Raw genomic sequence first — 21409 nt, 5'->3', positions numbered from 1 at the left:
ACTCTATCCCATAGAGAAGGGATTGATGATATTAGCCCATGCATTGTTGAATTGCAGGTGTATGTCTAGCCACCACCAAATACGGTATACTCATGGGAAATGTCATACCCTACAGACCATAGAATTTAAGACATTTTTATGAATTGAAGACAGAAATTCAATGCTGGGATAATAGTACAGTACTGTATATGCATTGTCGATGGGAAATTGTGGAATAGAGAATTTATAAATAATAAAATCAGAATGTCTACTCGTATTTGATAATGGACATTTTTAACACCACCATTTGAAAATGTTTTGATCACTCATATATGGTATTCACAAATTCTAGGCATATTTACAATTTTAGTTTGTGTTTGTTTTCATCTGACCCTGTGTGTATAACATGTACAAAACAAGTTGAAAGGAGGACACTTGTTAAAACTTCGGGTTTTATTTTCACAAGAAATGTTACGTGTTATTGCAAGGGTGATAAAATATAGACTTGCATTGCGGCCGCGTGTCTTAACTTAAATAAATAACATACCGTAGAGGCAACTATACACATATCATCATTATTATATTTACAACAATTAAATTTCACATCTGCAAATAAATAATTGAGAGAGCAACCTCGCACAGTAGTTTCAATTAAATGTCAAGAATTTAAAAAAACCTTCAAGGTCATTCAGCAAATTTATATAAAGCAGGTCAAAGGACTTTAATCATCACAAGTCATATACAACACAACGAACACATACAAAATTAAGGACACTCACACAACAGTCATAAATTAAAGTGTGTGCAAACCAAGTGTTCTCACATAATGTGGCAAGCATTTAAAGCGCTATCCATCTTGTGTGGGCTGCAAAAAATATGGCAATCATCAACGTTTTAAAATAAATGTATCCATATATGCAAGTTGTTACATACAACCTCCGGTACTAAAATACAGCACGTGGGTGCTGAGTGTGGAGCGTTTAAAGTGTATTGGTGCATGTGCTAGGAAATAATGAAAGTTATTAAATAGACAAAAACACAATACTCATGAGAACTCTAAGGGAATAAACGTATTGTTATTAATACTATGTTTGTTTAAAATCGTCTTATGTTGCTGTTTTGCGACTCATAATTTACAAGCACAGAAACTAAAAGCATTTAACAGCAAAAGAAAATCATGTTACCATTAAATGGGTTGAAGCTTTTTTTCACATTTTCATTTTTTATGGCAAAAAAAAATCTCTAATTCTCACTTCATCTACGTCGGTTTAGGGTCATTTATAACAATGCAGTACTTAACTTATGGTGTACCAGTGTTTTTGTAACACATACAATCTTATCGACAAGTTATTTCCATTTCTATACAGCACATTTCAATTGATGCCAAAAACTGAAGTTGCAAATTGAACTTGTGATAATGTGCGTGTGTGATTTCAGTGCACATTTTATTTTAAGCCATATATAGCAAAAGCCGCTGTGTCATTTTGATGTGCACCTATAGAAGGTTTTTTTTAAAGCTAGAATTCCACAGTATCACTGCCCAATTGTGACAGTGTGGGAGGGAATGTTGCTGCACGTTCACAGACAATGTGTCACTGAGACACGTTCTAATTTGTATCTTTAGTTCGGGCATGGTGCTTTATGCAGCTGTTTTAGCCTGCCTTGGCAGGAAAAACAGCGTAGTTGATTTAAAGCGAGAACTTAACTCATTTCCGGTGTGTGTGTATCACTATGTATGTTGTGTGTATATATATGAATTTGCAGTTTAAAAACAAGGTTTTTAACACAAATAACTATAATATGCAATGACGCTGCATGTGTGATGAAACAATTTGGAGAATTAAATGTACATGTGAACAATATATAGTCTAAAAATTGAGTTGAATTATTTTCATCATGCAAGACAGTTGAGAGTTGCAAATGGCCAGTCTATGCTTTCTTCCAACATGGATGTTATAATAATTAAAAAAGAATGGACTGTGTACACTAAACTGTGGTGTAGGGATGGACGTACATTTTACTCGTGACGTCTGCCCGTGCTTTTATTCGGGTGTCCACAAATGACTTCATCCCATTTTTAATGTGTATTGTATTTTTCGATTTAAAGCGTTCGTGACTGCAGGGATTCATCTTCTTGGTTCTTTCGGTAAAGTCACGTAGAAGGGAAATAATAAAATACACATCTTTTATTACCGAAAGAACCAAGAAGATGTGTGTATTGTCTTTATAGTAGTTTGCCTTCTGTAAATACACACGCGCGCACACATCATACGATGTGAGAACTAGCCAAAATGTTTTCGAGCATTGGGTCACAGTGACATCATGTTTGGCGTATTTTATAGCTCCCGATTTTGTTCTCATAATAGGATTAATAAATGCATTGATATTTGGGGTAATTACAAAGGAAAATTAAGTACAGCATCTGTAGATGTGTGCAGGATTTGCATGTTGCCTCCAACGTTTTCCCTGCCCCATTATGTGAATGTGCCTATGGATAGTCGTACGTATAGGTTGAATGTAAATTGTAAAGGTACAGCCCTGCAACTACTTGCTCACCCCACTGCTGGCAGAAGGGCCTCTCCTAGAGGGAGCTCTAGAGACTCCCCGTAGACGATATTTGTATGTACATGTATTGTACGTACTGCATACATATTTATAAGTTGATACTGATACAGTTGTAAATTCTGTATATAAATGCTTTTGAAGCCCTGTATGCATAAGGGAATAATTTTCCCCTTTTGTATCCCCATTAATAAGTGTCAAATTCTCCAAAAAAAAAACACTGTCAAATAGGTACATATGCAGTATTTTCGTCCACTTCTATGCTAGCGAGCATCGCGCGTCGCCGAATATGACATCTCTGCCTGCCAATATCAGCACCCCTGTAAGTACAGCAGTGTTGCACAAGGGCAGCCGTTGTTATGCTGTTGACCGAATGCTGATGTTCGGCGTCGGCGGCACAGCTAAAGCAAAGCCTCTGTGCGGCATGCGTTGCATATTGCTGCGGTGGACTCGGTCGTGCTTGAATGCGTGCGACGCTGCCCCCCCTTGCTCGTGCGCGGTTCTGCGCCTCCACTTGGTCGGCGGGCGTCACGCCCGCACCGCGGAGCTGCTCATGGGGGCAGTGAGCGGCACCATGGAGCCGCAGTCGTACTCCACGTCGACAGTGGTGTGGGGCCCCGCCGCAGCTCCGCTCAGGCTGCTCATCGACGCCTCGTGCTGCCGCTCGCGTAGGCTCTGGATGTAGCTCTGAGAGACGCGCGCGCGTGGGGGGGGGGGGGGGGGGCCCATGGGGGCAGACAGGGACCTTGCGTCAACTGCCGTAGCCCGGCACGGATGGGCAGTGCTCACCTCGCCACAGAACCACGTGTTCCCACGGTGTTTTGTAAGAAAGCCTTCTTAATGCACTGCCACATTGTGCGGTCTTATAATTTGTCTTGTCCACAAGGATCTTAGGAATGCGAAGGCTGACATCTTTTCTCTCACCTCTCTCACATCTGTCACCAATTATTCTTAGTGAAGAAAACACCCCACCCCCCCCCCCCTCGTTCATTTAAATCATCTTAGTGTTATTGCATCTCACACACTAATGTGCACAGGCGTGCATTTTGTGTACGCATTTTAATTAGACGTATTAAATGTAATTAAGAAACTGTAAGCCCAAAGGATATCAGTGCTATTCGGACACCAGACAGATCAACTGTGTTTTAAGTGAGCGTCCATGAAACATGACAGGCTGCATATGCAGGAATTGTAAGCAGTGGCAGAATATTATTGCATCATTTTCATGTTTGTGCCAAGACGGAGTATACCCCTGGGCTACATGGCTAATCTTACTGGCAATCCAAATATGTCCTTTAAACTGTACTCAGCCTGCATAGATTCTCTCAGCTGAGAATGAACATTTTCGTGGTATATACAATCCTGCTGCAAATTTGTACAATTTACACTTTGGGTTGTAAGGACATTAAGAGTTGAACAATACTTCTGGAAAATCGACTTTAAAACTCAAGCCTAATAGCTTTGTTATTACTCTCGCAATACGTCCCATTTTCATAAGAGCGTCCAGCAACCCATGGCCCCTCCAGGGCTGGCCTAACATTGACCGAATGGGCCACAAGGAGCAGTAAAGATAGGAGACATCTGGAGAGTTGCGCTTGCAGCTAAAACCAAAGTCCAATGGCATCAATGGGAAAACAAAAAGCACTTTTTATACCCCTTATGCCACAAGGGAGTGGGGAAGTGGTGGGCATGAGTTTGCAGTCATAGCATCAGCGAGGGAGCAGCAACAGATTATATACATTAGTTTTTTTGTTAAAAAAATGCATTTTCCATGGTTTTATTTCAATTTTGCGTTTGGTGTCATGCCATGAGCAAATTTATTTATGTGAATTCAGTTAGAGCATGGCCCACGGAATATCATATCATATTACAGAAATGCTTCTGAGTAATTCAAATGACCTGTTATTCATAATAGGGACATTGCAATGTCCTATGTGCCCTGCTATGGATGCATTCATCACATGGTAATTAAACTTTTTAATTATCAGAGGAAGATTTTTTGCCAAATTAAGGTAATAACTACATTTTTCACGGTTTTATCTAACTTGAAAGCTGTGTTGTGGTCAAACCTTGTAATCTACATTTCGTCCACTTCCCGTTGTCCAATCAATCCCTAATTTTGCACAGTACTCAGTTCCGGTGACAATGCATGCCTGTGTCAAAATCGCCATCAATTAATCATTTCCTTGGCTCGTTTAACGCATTTAATATTTTGTATGGAAACCTAATTCGACGAGTGCTTTGCGAACACGTTTTGTGAAAAAAATATATTAATACCAACGTAGGAGTCGAGTTCGAAGCTCGCCTGGAACATTTTTTTGTACTATTTCTTGTATTTTTTCTTATGTAAGGTCAACAGTCACATTCAATGCTTTGCTTAACTTTACAAAAGTTTATTATGTAGTGCATCCAATGGGACAATACATTGAGAGGGTCCGTGACGTCATTTTTGCACTAACCCCATTTAAAGCGAATTTTTAACATTTATATTGATTTTTGATTTAAAGCTTTCGTGACTGCAGGGATTCATATTCTTGGTTCTTTGATGTTTTTTCCATTTCAAAATTAAGCTGGTTGTGGTGGACAAATCGGTTGAGTGTTGCCCTTTTCAATACATTCTGAAATCAAATCTGTGAAGTCTGCACCAAACGCTGCTATCCAAATAGTATTTACAGAGTACGAGGTAATGAAAATGCTTTGCACTATCTACCAACCGAATTGTCATCAAAGCAAACATTGCAAATGTGTTCACGTTGCAAGCCACACATCAGCAGTAACAATAGAGCTGCACCGCCAAAAGCTCACAGGAATAATTTGGATCCCGGTGAAATTCTAGATGTGATTTGAGTCTTACCACAGCCAGAACAACGTCTATTATCAAGAGTTATACTGGTAGGAACCTCCTGGTTACACCAGCCCACAGGGGATTATTGTGTCCGACCGTCGTGCATCCAAAAATGGGAGGGGTGGGGCTGGGTGGAGAGGGGAGGGGTTGGGTGGGGAGGGAGGGGCTGGGTGGGAAGGGGCTGGATGGGGAGGGTGGGGCTGGGTGGGGAGGGGCTAGGTGGGCAGGGTGGGGAGGGGCTGGGTGGGAAGGGGCTGGTCACCCCGTGGTACCCTTATAAAACTCAACGTTTAACCTACTCACGCCGGCTTGTGCCCGCCCTCACAGTCGGGCATATTTGCGAAATACACCACGTGGTGCCGCCGTTGATCCTGGCCATTGACCGAGCAACCCAACGTTCCTACCAGCTCCCTCCGCAGGAATGTGTTACCTTTTGTGAACATCATCAAATTCACACGAGTATTTGGTCAATATGGCTTCCGTGGACAAGCAGTGCTCTTTGCTATGGACATCTTTGAAGTTAGTGACACACTTCCACGAGCAATGGCTAATACTGGAACGGTTGTCATCACAGAACATCTTGAAAATCTCAACATCACACGTGCATTCTCTATACATCGTGAACAGGTTTACAATGCACTTAACTGGCTAATTCGAAACAATCCACTTTATCGGGATGTAACAATCAATGAAGAAGCAAACATCGCTGATGTACATTCAATTGCTATTCCTGCGCAACAACCAGTGGGGCAAAATCAGCCGCAAAGGACCTGCAAATGCTGACATGCCAATCAATGAAAGATCGAGATTTGTTTGCGCTGCATGGCATCAAGCAAATGAAGATGTGTTTACATGGGCCAATGCAGGTGTTCAATGTTGTGCAATGGTGTTGGCAAATATTGTAAGAGCTGCTATACTGCCACCAAGCATATGGACCACAAACACATTGAATGTGAACTTGATTGCAGGTGATGGAATGTATGGAACCATTCGATTGGCCAAACTTGCGAATCTAGGATATCCAATGATAGCTAACGGATATCTGGAAGTCAAACATTTTGATGCCATAAGAAACGAATTCATTATGTTCAACAACTCATTCTCAATAGCCCCTGATGAGGAAACACTACTCGTTGGAAGTCTACAAGACTCAGTCAATGAAGACGATTCACAAGGAATCACAATGGGCGATGCATTTAATGATTTGTTCACAAATCATCAGGCTGGCGTACTAATAACAGGATCGAAATCACTAGAAATGATGCATTACGATGACAAATACTACTTCACTGATTCACATTCATGTGGTCAGAAAGGTGCACTGGCAGGCAATGGCAGAGCATGCATAATTGAGTGCGACACAATTGAAGAACTTGAACGAATCTGCAGACGATCAACAGGATCAAGAAATGTTCAATTCACCATCAACTTCATAGATGTTCATCCGAAAAATGACATTGTCAATCCAGGAATACGAGAAGAAGAAGATTCATCACCACATCTGCGAGAGGCAATGCAAGAAACTATGGCAGCACAAGTGGAATCAGTACCTGTACAAACATCAGTCATGGCTTCCATAGATTGTGATCAGCCAAATGTGGAGGATGAATACGAAGTCTGTGATAATACTCACGAAATAAGGCCTAAAACTACCAACAACATTGCCAACAAAGCACATGATTTGAAAGTTGAAAAGTTTGCATGGTTCTACCTCTTCCCAAAAGGAAGCAATGGACTCAAAGAAGTAAGAATCACTCCATTGGACTACTTTCAATTCAGAATTGTGGGTAGTGATACACCATTTCAACGCAACGACGACCTCTTCTACGCACAATCAATGTTCGAGTATTATCACATCCAATCTAACATCTCAACTTGTGGAAAGAAGGTTCAAGGACAATATGGTAGAGTAGAAGATCTTCACCTCTAGCTTAAGAATCTTCGAGGATCAGCTGCATATTGGCAAACAGTGCTGAATGAATTTATCGGACAAATACGTTCAATAGGACCACCAACATACTTCGGGACATTCAGTTGCGATGATTTGAATTGGCTTGATATGCGCAAGGCACTCTTAATAGCTGATGAAAGACCCGATGAAGATCCAAATGAACTCAACATATAGGCCACACAACGATTGATCGAACAGTATCCTGTCATAGTGACCCGACACTTGATGATACGATTTAACGCACTGATGAAATTCTTGACAAATAATCATGAAGTGTTTTGGTGGTCGATTGAAGGATTGCTGGTGGCGAATTGAGTTCCAAAAACGTGGAGGTCCACATCTACGTAGACATGCTCGTGTGGATAGAAGATCATCCCTCATTCAATACACCTGAGGGAATCAATAAAATTGATTAAATGTGCACAGCAAAAATAACCAGACGAGACTTCTGAGCGATATGAGCTTGTGAAAAAGTGTCAAGTTCACCACCAAACAAACACAAGCAAGGAGAATGATGACGACTCATCAATAGCGTGCTGCTTCAGATTGCCACGACAAGTTTGTGCTGAAACCCGCATCGTCTCTTAAAACATCTGATGACTTCATTAGCAATGGTGGTCAAATATGCATGCTGAAGCGAAGATACGAAGACTGATGGATGAACAATTATAATCCTACACTACTCAACCTCTGCAAAGGAATATGGACATCCAGCCATGTGGATCAAATGAGTCAATCGCGTACTACATTGCAAAGTACATTGCAAAATCTGAACCTACAGAGCTTTCCCCAGGAATTAGACAAGCAATACAGAAAATTCGACTTGAAGAAAATGATGTGTCGCGCAAACTGTTCAAGATCTGCATGAGAATAATGAAGGAGCGCGAGGTTTGAGCTAGTGAATGTGTATTCCGATTATGTCATCTCAAACTTCGAGCGAGTTCAAGAAAATGTGTCTTCCTCAATACTCGAAAACGCGGGCAGCCATGCAGAATTCAATGAACAAGGTCAGGCATCTGGATGTTGTGCCAACATCTTTGAACGACATGAAAAGCGTCCTTTCCAATATCAAGATATGTGCTTGGTAGAGTTTGCAAAGTTGTTAGAACATGACGCAAAAGCACAAGACGATATTCAAGTTAATATCGATTAAGATGGATATGAAGAGGTAGAAAACCCTGCAAGAGGAAGAGAGATCATCACGCTCACTGATAGAACACAAATGCTGAAAAGAACTGTTCCAGCAGTTGCTAGAGTGCCATAACTTGGGGTTGCAACAGATCATGAAAACTACTATTCTAGCCCTCTGGTTCAATGCAAACCATATAGAAGTTTCGATTTAAAGCTTTCATGACTGCAATGATTCATCTTCTTTGGTTCTTTCGGTAAAGTCACGTAGAATGAGAATAAAATAATAAATTGATAAAATTTTTTATTTTAAAATATTTTATTTTATCAATTTATTATTTTATTCTCATTCTACGTGACTTTACCGAAAGAACCAAAGAAGACATATAGAAGTTATATTCTTGGTTCTTTCGGTAAAGTCACGTAGAAAGGAAATCATAAAATAAATCCACAGCAAGAAAATTTTCTTGCTGTGGTTTTCACACCTGATGATGATATGCTTGTGTTGCAATCGAAACGTCGTGAGAATTTCATTGTTTTATTTCTATTATTTTATTATTTCCCTTCTACGTGACTTTACCGAAAGAACCAAGAATATGAATCCCTGCGGTCACGAAAGCTCTAAATCATACAGAAGTTAACAAGAGCTATTGCAAGCATTTGATACTGCAAATGACGCATTTCTGGCAAATGAACAACAGCTCAAACAGCTGAGTGACCACGTGCGAGTGCATCGTGAACGCGACGGACAACTGGAGAACGCATTACATCAAGTTCATGCGCTCAACAATCTCGAAGAAGCTGTACCAGTTCAAATGGAAGATGAAGAAGAAGAGGTGGCAGATGTGCCAATGGATGGAAAACAATTCCAATCGGCACATACAGCAATGAATGTAGGACCACAGGAAATGGTTCGAATGGTCGCAAAAATCATTAACATACATTTGCATGAAGACCCTGAGAGTGAAGACTCGTGAACACTTAAGAGTCTTCATCACTGGTCGAGCTGGAGTGGCCGAAACATTCCTACTGAAATTGTTGAAATATCAAATCAATCGTTGCTTTTGCAAAGAAAGCTGTCATAGTCTGTGCATTAATTGAAGTCGCTGCGCGCCTTATCGGTGGCACAACTCATCATTCCACATTCAAATTGCCTGTTCAAAGAGATGGTTGAAGCGCTACCATGTTACCATTAACCCGACATTACTTAAGAACCACGCGACTACAATGGAAGGACATTGAATGCATCATCATCGATGACATTTCAATGGTCTCATATCAGATGCTATGCATGATTGATATGCGTCTTCGACAGCTGAAGAATAAGTATGATCAATTTTTCGGTGGTATCAATGTCCTGTTCTTTGGCGATTTGATGGAGCTTCCTCCAGTTAGACCGAATAACACAACTGTCACTCCTATATATGGTCAGCCAGAACATCTACAACCAGCCACTCATCGATGGAGATGATTCACACTGTGCGAGCTTAAAGCAAATATGAGACAGCAAGTTGATAATACGTTCATCACTGCATTGAATGCACTGCGAGTTGGAAAAATGAGAGCTGAGCATTCCGCAGTATTGGAAAGCAGACGTCTTCAACAACCAATTGGAGAGTTTGCCATAGATAAAGCTGTGCGAATCTATCCAACGAAGAATCAAGTTAATGCTCATAATGAAGCAGTGCTTCAATACTTCAGGGCTCTTAAGACCCCTATGTACACAACAACAGCACAAGATCAATTAGAGGATGCCGCAAGAAATGTTGAAAATATCGAAATAAACACAATCATTCCAAAGGACATCAATAAGACTGTAGGCTTACCACGTGAATTGCTAATATTTATAGGAGCCAAAGTCATGTTAAGATCCAACATTGATGTCTCGAAAGGACTTGTAAATGGTGCTGTTGGATATATCCTAAAAATCACTTGCCCTATTCCTAGTCGTGCAATTGCACGAAAGACAAATACCCGAAATCGTTGCAATAGACTTTGGCCAGAACGACACACACCGAATCAAGCCTGAAATCAGTTCAGTTCCCTGCTACTCGTGGCTATGGTATAGCTGAACGAAGAAAGCTGCCACTAATTCTATCATGGCCATCGACACTGCACAAAATGCAAGGCTGTACAGTGGATCATGCAGTCGTGTACTTGGGATCAAAGCTCTTAGAAGCAGGTCACACATATGTTGCCTTAAGTTGTGTTCGCTCGCTGGATGGACTTCCAATTTAAGATTTGGACAAACTAAAACTAACCGGAAAGACACCATGATATAATGAAGCGTTACCAAAAATTGATGACATTAAAATCATCAACCAAGTTTAAGAAACTCGATTTGTGTCTCAAGATCTTATACACACAAATATGGTTGAGTACACTGCAAACAACATCAAGGCAATGTATCCAGTTAAGAACAGTACTCTCGGATCGCACTATAAAAGGTAAGGTCCACAAAATAAGTAGACTTAGTCTTAGACTGAGTCTATTTTTTGCAAGGATTTCTAAAAGGTATCAAACAATATTCCTTGTGAAAAAATCATTGTTAAAATTAAGACAAAAAATTGAAAAATAAACTCCTTAAAAACTTTTTTTTTTAAACAACGGCTTTATTTTAAAGTGCACTCAAAAGTAAAAAAATACTTTTTTTCAGCCGTCACCAGCTGATCAGAATATTATTTTACATTTGTAAATAAAAAATAAAACCGTGGGGCGCTCCTTTAATATCACTATTATCCTAATCGATGACCAAGAATAGCTAAAGATGATTATAAACACATGGTAGTCAATAGCATGACATTATATAGCAGGGCTATCTCTATTTGCTCTTACCAATCTCATGATGGTACATTGTTGGTTTAGATGCCTCTATGTGTTAGTAGCACGTTTAGAATCATCAAAACTATTCCATGCTAAAATTGGAATATTTAGCTTTTGAGGAGTTGGAACTAAGTATAATATGAAATGGGCTTGTAGCGTTCCTTTGTCAACTAAAGGCTCACAATATGAAGGGAGTGGTATCTGATATCACTAGAAAAAGGTAAGGTGTAAGGTCCCAGGCAACGTAGAATATGCGTGATATGGAATTTTATGTATACATAATAAAAAGCCTAGTCTTAAATTCTAATACAAAGTTCACCATTCATCTGCAAATCTCGACGAGCAAATTTTACTAATCAAAAGTTAAAACTTCAGAACATAAGTAATAAGTATTTGAAGCAATTGAAACGCACATGTCGACTTGGTTATGATAGGAACATTAACAAATGCATAAACAATAGCTGAAATAATTACAAATACTTTACAAATAGCTTCAACATAATTTGAACCAAATCTTCCACGCTTTTATTATATTATCGGATAAAGCAAACATCGATTGCATTATCGATATATAGTAATTACATGTACATGTCATTTATGTACTTATCTTCCCTTCGACTAATGTACTCTGACCAATAATAGAAGTTGCCATAGGAAGTTGAGAAAACAAATGGGTTTATGTATACTTTGGATCACTTTGCAGTCAACTGTTCTTAATAAAAGCAGTTCAACACGGATATGAGTAGAAAGCTGCTAATACGGAATTAATAATTATACTCAAAACACTTGTAAATGTTCTACACTTCATCGCAAATGACATCATTATGAACATTTTCCCTTCTACTAAAAATGATTGGAAATCGCTTATACATACATTCTATCATGCAAATACACTTTTATCAAACTCTAAAATTCTAAAGCAACTCATTATGCATAAAACTATTCAAGGAGCGCCCCATGGTTTTATGTTATAGTTACAAATGTTAAATAACATTCTGATCAGCTGGTGACGGCTATAAAAAGTTATTTTAAACTTATGAGTGCACTTTAAAATAAAACCGTTGTTTTCCAAAAACATTTTAAAGGAGTATATCTACAACAGAAATCATGTGTGCAGTCATTGGTGACTGGCTCAAACCACCAACTCATGACACGCAAGAACCTTGTTTCATCACAGGTGGTTGAACCCAAATTTTAAGCCAGAAACACAACTGTGCCAGTTCCTGGCTCAGTCCCATGAATTACCTGGCCACCATTACGGTTGTTTTGAATGTTTTTGGACACGAAATACAAACCCTAGGCCTCTGTCTGCCTTGGGGCGATATATATATATGAAAATATTATTAAAAAAATAATCCCTATTTAATCCAAACCAGTGAATTGTCCAGTAACACCATCATGTGTACGTTCCCAAATGCAAGCCTCTTTATAGAATGTACAGGTTTTACATATAATCCTTTACAACCCATGCATTCAGTGTCACCATATTCTCTGTAGAAAATACGAAACATTATATTCTGCAGTTAATACATCTTCTTTAATCCCTTATTATATTTGCCACGTTTGCTTTGTGCGATTGGTTCAATGTTTGTGAATGTAAGCAGGTGTTTTTGGCATCTAGTAGGCATGTCGAGATTTGATCACAATTTGGTCACAATTTTACTTGAAAAGCAATTTACGTTTGTCTTGTGAATACTGTTTCATTTTCCCTATCTCATTTGTACAAGTTTGTTTGCTCCATTAGCCCAAATGTAACAGCATGCCATTTGCATGTCATTTTCGCAAATCATAAATAATTGATTCTTACAATTGAATGCATGCACCGTGAACATTTCAATATATTCTTACCTGAAAAGATTGATCAATTAATCGTTACGTGCCCAGCATCCAGGCCACAGAACGAAGTCAATGACCACATGGGTGGCCCTCAGAGGCACCGCCGCTCACTCACCCTTTGTTTAAACTTGTGGTCCCGTTATTCAGCCTCGCCAAGTTTTCGCAACAATGGCAGGACTACTACAGGAGTACCCCACAACTCGGTAGCCCTGCATTTTCTGCACCGTGCAGGGGTGTGGTGGAGTGCACAGCGGTCACTGTGAAGTGCTGATGCAGGTCATACCGGAGGCAGCACATCTCCTGTGAAGCGGCGCACGGGGCAGGGCTTGCGGCGGTAAATGCCCTCAGGGGGGACGCGCTGCCGCTTGCCCACGTGCTGTTGCTGCTTCTGCTGTCGGATCCGCATCATCTGCACGCGCTTTTGCCGGTGCCTGATTATCACTGCACCACCGTCCAAGCACATGGCAAGATAAGATGTCACCATGGATTTTGCAGCCGTCGTGAACAAATTTACTCGTGCAGCCAGAGGATGATGATGACAAAGGAAAAATATATGGTGGTATACAGTCAGGTGAATTTTGGATGTTGGATGTCAACTGAAACCATGATGAAATCTCGAGGGAGAAAGAGATGACAAGACGTGGTGGCAGCAATGGCAATGACCATGATCAGATTTTTATTGCACCCTTGAATGCCATTCAGCAGTGATAATATGGGAGCATGCAAGTTATGATTGTTATTTCAGGATGTAAGGTTATCTTTGAATTGCGGCCAATGCTTTCAATCCATTCTCCAAGAAAGAGCATGTCACCACTGTTGTCATCACCGTCATACCTTCGGCATGGTTGGGCCTCTCGGCCGTCACCTTCCACTGCACGAGGATGCCCAGCAGGCCGAGCGTGGGCCACACGGACAGCACGGCCCAGCTGTACCAGCAGAATGTCGCGCTAGCGCTGTTGGGCGAGCGCAGCCTGTCGGAGGCGTAGCGCACAAGTGCGAACATCTCCACAAAGTAGTCGACAGCGGCGGTCACAACGGCCGCTCCGAACGCTGACGTGGAGAGGACTACGAAGGGCTTGGGCCACTGCAGCGTGAGCACTGCGAAGAGCATCCCCGAGCCCACAAGCGCGCCCAGCGGCACCCAGGCGGTGGGCGGCCGGTAGTAGGGCTCTATGGCCACAAGGGTCGTGGCGGCCAGCAGCAGGCCCAGCAGGAGGCCCGTGGTGAAGAGGCCGACTGTGCGAACTAGCATAGTCACGAGGCCGCAGAGCAGGCCGATGGCCAGGCCGATGCCCGCACTGGCCTCGAGCGTCAGTTCTGTGTCCAGCACACGCTCCTTGTGGCACAACAGGAAGATGACGACGGAGCCGAACATGAGGCCTGTCAGGAACATCACTGCCTTGATGCAGCGGTAACCTGCATGAGAGAGATAGCAGGCGCAGGGAAAGACGTCTTTTGCTGGACCATTCTTGGTACAGTTACAAGCTGCTGAAGAGTGATTAATACACAGTCACAGCAGTAGCCAGTGTATGCTGCCTTAACATGAATAGTTGGTGTCCAAAATGTCCTGTTACCTCTTGGTTACCTAAGTCTGTCTTTGATGTACCTATGTGTGTACTTAGAGCCCGATTTACCACTAGTCTCATATTTTGTAGATCCTCCTTAAGGCCCTCCATTCCATATTGAAGTAAGAGCTGAGCGCCGATCGCACACCCATCGGATATTTTGCCTTTGAGTTACCATGACATCATCCATGACTTTTTCATAGCTAATGCTAGGAAAAAAATGTGTTGTTTGTTTCAATAAATTAGTGTAGTGAGTGATTTATGTTTGATGAATTTACCTTGGTAGAATACATTTGTCAATTTTACATCGGTAAATTAATGTTGGATATTTTTTTTGTGCAATTTGTAATACAACATACATACTTATGCCCTTCCCTCCTATTAGCCTTAGGTCCCTCATAACCTTAATCTGGCCCTGTGTGTACCTATGTTAATATGATGGCAAATACTTTAAGAGCTATACTTTGGAGGAGGATATTCTAGCAAGAGATTGGGTTCTTGAAGTGGCAATGAACACAATAAGCATTCTCAAATGTGCATATGAAGCTAAAGGTGAATACTTGGACGGTATGAAAGTTGTGTGACCCATCACAACTTGTGCTTTAATACAAGACATTACAATTATATGTAATCATATTGTTACTTGTCTTTACCCATAGAGCAGTCAGTTTGATGATGCAGAAATCACCGATTCACTTTGGTCAGTCGCTCACAGGCGACCAGTCGCCTCCTCATCACTCTGCTGTCGCTACTACCATGGTTACGATTCCCATGAACTTAACCCATTGACTCCTCCACCCGTTTTGAAGACGCGGTCTACCAGACGGTTTTGTCTCGTCTACACCGTGTTCAACCGCCATACTGCAGGTTCTATTTCTGGCTTTCCCTCCATGTTTTGCAAAAATTGTATAACTTTGCTCAATTCAATAACCTTGCTTAAATATTACACCTTTAATAATGCTGTTTGTTGCTGGCCACTTGGTATTTCAGGCCTTTCGGCCTGTGTTCAGCAATACTGATAAAAATACAAATCGATGCTCTGTGGGCAAGAGGGCTTAGATGGGGATGTGTGTGGTTCTCAAATGTTACACTCATTCTAAACTCAACCTACTCTGCAGCGTTGTTTGTGCAGGCTACTGTATATCCATGGGCATTATTCTTAATGAGCACATTTCATGGATAGCTTACAACATTTCAAAGAGAACATGTCTCCTGCTTTCCATGCAAGGAGTGAGTGTTAACTTTGCTCCATTTTTTACATTTTGCCCCGAGCAGTAAACTGTAACCCGAGTCTTACGCCGGTGTAATAAGGGCTTGACCATTGCTACCCCACCAAAGACTAAAGCAAGACCGATCGTGGATGGGCGACCCCGACCTCAGCCACATCTCACCGAAGAAGCAGTAGACGATGCCGAAGACGCAGCATGTGCCGCAGATGGCCGTGGGCACCACAGTGTACGAGCGCTCGATCTCGTCCTTGCAGTCGCTCCACACGCCACCCTCCGGCACCCAGTCCAGGCCATAGGGCCTCGCCGCAGGAGTCGGTGTCGGGGCTGAGGTGGCAGCGGCAGCATCGATGGTGGCCGGGGAGGTCATGGTGGCGGAACGGGGGACGGGGCGGTCTGCTTGTGACCTCGCTGTGGCTCCCTTTTACGTCGTCATCATGCCGCAGGGCTTAGCACGGGCAAAGCACGGGCACAGGCGTGGTCCACAATAGGCCTGCAGGGTAGCGTGCATCAGCACAGATGTGAGACTCGCCCAAAACCAAATTAATAGCCAGGCGGTGGTGGTGCACGCCTGTAATCCAGCACTGGATGCGAGGGTTGGTGAATCGCACAAATGTTGTGAAACTCCCTTCCTGTAGCGATCGAGGTGCCATACCGTGGCTCGCCAAGATAAGCCAGTACAGCGAGTGGACTAATCGCCATCCGTATCTATCTGTAAATATCGAGAGTTTTGCCCCCTTGGCTGAAAACATCTTAAAATAAAAGACAACCTAATACAGAACCCTCATGAAAATGAGTCCTATGACTTAGTGTGGCTTTCCTGGATAAGTGCATTATAAATATTAAATTATTATATGAATGTGCCATACCTCAGAAGCTAAGCAGGTCTGAGTCCGAATAGTGCTTGGAAGGGTTATCACTGCACAATGGTTGGCACAGGGCTGCAGGGGCTTTAGGGGCTGCCTGGTTGGCAGAGGGCAGTACAGAAATATATATCGCTGTACTGTACTTCTATGCTCCGCCATCTATGCTCTCTGACTTCACCAACAAGCGCTGGGCAGGGTAGATTGACAAAAAAGGGCTCTACACACAGTGGCGGCTTGTCACATTTCTACTAGATGGGCTGTTATGAGTGACCTCTGAAAATATGGTTTTCTAATTAAGAAAAAGCTCCTCGTCATGTTATTGGCCTTCCCGTGAATGTGAAATAACTGTCTAATCTACCAACGGCAGACATGTAGAAACAATATGAAACAAATCAACAAAGCATTTAAATGCTTACTCTTTGGTTCTTTCGGTAAAGTCACGTAGGTAAAAAAAGAATCATCACATTTAGTTGTTTTCAATTTTGTTTTATTTATTTTTTACCTACGTGACTTTACCGAAAGAACCAAAGAGTATGGGTCCTTGCAGTCACGAAAACTTCAAATCTAGAATCACTTAAATGCTGTCCCCATGACCATCAAGTCCACACTACACGACCCCTTTGACAACGCCAAAAGCCTAAAGAACAATTAAAGATCAGCTGACACGACTCAACAAATTAGCCAAGGCAACCAAGACACCGCGTACTGAACAACATCAGCCACACACCGTCGTACACCCGCCTACACAAAAATGGCCCAGTTGCTTGACATTCAACTGCTCCTGCATAGTCATCCTTTCAAATTGAATATTTAGGAGTGACTCCACAGTATTCCTATTCTTTGGTTAATTCTGTGAAGTCACGTTGATAGAAAAATAAATGTAAAAAAAAAACTAAATTAACAAAAAAACATTTATAACAAAAAATGCTATCTTCGTGACTTTACCGAAAGAACCAAAAAAATATGACTCCACAGTGTTTGTTGCTAATTCTTCGTTCGCAGCACCTGCTGCCATCGTCATTGCTGTTGTTTCCTCCTGCAGCGTGTAGACCGTGGGTTGCTCTATTTGCACAGCGCAACCTCGTCTCGTGACATCGTCTCACTACAGCCACGGGCGCCTTTTTCACCGCCCTGAATGGGTCTCGAACGGCGTGGCTACAATGCTAGAAGCTCATCGCAACGAATGAAGAAGGGACATCTCTCACTCAGACGCCTTCACAGCCGCACCGAGACCTCCCCGAGGCACAAATGGTGTTGCAGCGGTTTCTAATATGAACAACTTAAAATGTTATCTTCATTAGGCAATTCACGTTGAAAGAATCATTATATTAAAAAAATGTAAAAACAACAAAACAATGTATAGAGAAGTATTTTCATTAGAAAATAATTTGGTGCCCCAACGCCCCTAGTGGACGAACTGCGCCTGGCTGTACATGAGCATGAACCTGAATAATATGCCAGGAGATGGCTATACGATCTTTGACCTATATGTGTGAATTTCTGAGCGTCATCTCATCATATATGTAAGTTTTCTCCATTCAGATACACTCCACTAATCTGTCTCGGATCGGCGATCCGGAATATGTTACCACACCACCGAAACGCAATGTGCCACTTGCTATGGCTACTCGTCACATGCATCCCATCTACCAGCGGCTTGGGAGATATTCAGTGGCAAATGAAGCCTCGAGTATACTGAACAAAGAATTGGCCCAATATCTCTTGAAAAACAGTATTGTTAATCACTGAAAGCATCTTCCATTATTGTCTTACTCCGCACATTTCAGTACTACAGTATTTGAGTAGTTTTCGGTGATTAGAGGGTGAAAGTAGACAAATAATTAACTCGGTAAATAGATTATTGTTATATACAAGTGAATATCGCTCGGATTATAAGCTACTCGTTATAGTGGAATTTGGGACATTGCTCAGTTGGTAGAGCAGCAATGTGTCTAATCGTGTGACTTAAAATCCATCATCCCTGTGGTGGGGCGGGGAGTCTGTGAAACGATTAACAGCAGGTAAACGCAACGGTGATTACCTACACAAAACAAAGGAAGGTTCACAAACAGGACCTTTCCATTGGAAAATACAATTTCCAAGGACTGCTATTTGTTGATAAGTGCTGCCCATTGCTCACTGGAGCTTGGGCACATCGTTGCTTTTAAAATATATGGACTTCATATTTTTCGATAAACAGCAATTCAATTCAGAGCTTCCTTTTGCTGATGAATGTTAATAGGTGTGACTTTTGCGTGTGAAATCATTTATTTGTCGTGTTACAACCGTGTCGGGAGCAGGAAAAAAAGACGCGTGTTGTAATTTAGTTAAACATTTTTAATAATTTTGTTTATCGAAAGTGTGACTATGCTAATGAGGTACAATGATTAAAGTCGACAATTTTCACCGGGTTCAGAGGAAGTGACACCTGCTATGTTTCCCCTCGAGTCTCTGCGGAACGGGGAAGGCCGCTCTTTTATTTCGCATGCAGTTATGTTACTGCAATAATACATCCTCTTTATTTTTGTAACAGACACGATCCCGTGTGGTATTATTCATCCAAGAACGTATGGCATTCAAGGAAATAGATTTTTGTTGTGTTCTCTACGCAGAAAACAGCATTTAGTTCGGCATTCGCCTCTGTGTCGTCGTTATTGCCGTTGTGTACACGTTGCTCGCCCCTGAGCATCCTCTCCCATAATAAACAAACCCCTCGTCGCATCTCAGCAGGGTGGAGGGATGGGGGAGACTCTCCTTGTGAGTGGTCACACCACAGGGATGAGCAGACGTGGCAAGCCCCGGCTGTTTAAAAACTCGTGTCACTTTGTCGATATTGACGAATGGGATTTTGAAGAAGGGCATTTAATTATATATTTCTTACTATCTATGACTCCATAATGTTAGAATGTTCTTTTTTGTCTCTTCTTATTTCCCAGCAGGGTGATCGCATGTATTTTGTTTCAATGAAAACGTAGACAAGTTTTCAAATGCGATCAATAGCAAACAAACGAATGCAATCCCACTGCGAACTGATGGTGCTTCGAGACGAGGCTGGCCAGCATGAACATCCCGTACCTAATGCACAGTGCGACTCGCTCTGGTTGCATAAGCAAAAACCCACAGCCAAAAAGCAGTGATTCTTTGCACATCACCGACCTGTCATAACCCTGAAACCAACCTCGCTAATGATTTCTAGACTCGTAAAAACATGCCCGAGGCCACCAGAGCCAAGTTTAACTACCCTAACACATTTTTAACAAACAAAAATCTCACGGAACAATGTCGAGGATGAAATGCCACTCGCATGTGGCAATGCATTCTCCCTTTGAACATGGCTTAATACAGTATTGCTGCATCACAGGGTTCACTTGCATAATGCCTTCTTCAGCAGCCACACAGCTTAAGGTGTTGTTAATCTTTTGAACCGAAACTTAGCGCTCAGCGGAAATGTCTGGGTGCAGTCCAGGTGTGTTTATTGATTGATGCAGTCAGAGTGTGCTTGTGATGTAGAGCAAATTTCAATTATGCCACTCTCTATTAGTGTGTAATCTGCAAAGACCACAATAATTAATTTTAATTGCCACTAGGGGCTTCGTGACTGGGCAGCCATGTGTAAACGAAATATGTTGAATCCTACATGCTACACCAAGGTAGAAAGCGAACAAGAAAGACATATCGCTTTTCACAGTCATATACTCCAACAGTTTTTTTTAATGGAAATATCTCAACAAATTTAATGAGGCTTGTTGGTTATTTTGCCTACACGAATACCGATTTTGTCCGCGACCTTCTTCCATGCATGTTCTTTCACAAAAAAAATCATCAACAGTGCACATGTACAATGTCTCTTTGTTTGAAAACACTATCTGGAATTACCTTCACAACATCACATCGGTATGCTTCGTGCATATTACTCAACCCACTCTGAAAATCCAGGCTTAAGCCATTTTTTTTTCTATTCTGTATTAAACCTTCAATTTCTGTATTAAACCGTCATGCATTAAACCTAAATCTGTCATCACCCATATCTTATAGAGATATGTTCACGTGTGCCTGTCTGTATGTCTTGTAGAGCGGTGGTGTCATAGTCAATGCACTGCACTACAAACCTGGCAAAAGACAAGATCGATTCCAGCTCACGGTCAACATCGGTAACAAATATCCGAGGCGGTTCTGGGCCTCCACTAGGTCGGTTCAGCCTTAAATGTGTACATGGTGTTGTGTAAACATTACCACCCGTGCGTCACGTTGGCCACCCACCCCCTCTAGCTCCAGCACTTGCCCCAACAGTCTGTTAAAGGCTATAAGGAGAGTGCTGTCTTTGTTGTGAATATGAAAATACTTTCAAGCAATTATATCGGGTGTAATACATGTGTAGAGAAAACCCCGACGTTACAGTATACTTCCAATGCACATTGTTGCTTTGCGTATATCAGATAAGGGCAAGGAGGATGCGTCTGTGATTATAATTACAGTATGAAAGCGTGACCGAGAACTCCAGCCAGCAGCCTACTGCTGGCCTCACTATACCCCCCATTCCTCATGTTGTCAATGAGCAATTGGCTAACCAGACAAAGCTATTAGCATTTCAAGGCGCGTACATCTTTGGGCCACCTTCACACTTAAAA

The 21409-nt window shown here is 41.8% G+C and overlaps 1 protein-coding gene across 1 annotated transcript in view; it reads right to left on the bottom strand.

Annotated features, from left to right (window-relative positions):
* Positions 1–414: 414 nt before the first annotated feature.
* Positions 415–21409, bottom strand: part of LOC116938705 (transmembrane protein 198-like) — a 33526-nt gene continuing 12531 nt past the window's right edge. Inside the window, exons 2-5 of the mRNA XM_032946197.2 lie at positions 16081–16408; positions 13959–14540; positions 13408–13565; positions 415–3228 (exon numbers count right to left, since the gene is read on the bottom strand). Coding sequence (XP_032802088.1) covers positions 3070–3228; positions 13408–13565; positions 13959–14540; positions 16081–16285 — 1104 coding nt within the window. The 5' untranslated portion in view covers positions 16286–16408 and the 3' untranslated portion in view covers positions 415–3069. The remainder of the gene's footprint in view (positions 3229–13407; positions 13566–13958; positions 14541–16080; positions 16409–21409) is intronic.

The sequence above is a fragment of the Petromyzon marinus genome, chromosome 4 (genome assembly GCF_048934315.1).
Source record: "Petromyzon marinus isolate PM22_M1 ecotype Great Lakes invasive population chromosome 4, UKy_Petmar_22M1.pri1.0, whole genome shotgun sequence".
In the NCBI taxonomy this organism is placed as follows: domain Eukaryota; kingdom Metazoa; phylum Chordata; class Hyperoartia; order Petromyzontiformes; family Petromyzontidae; genus Petromyzon; species Petromyzon marinus.
Note: the sequence above shows the minus strand (reverse complement) of the source record. Positions and strands in the feature narration are given on the sequence as shown.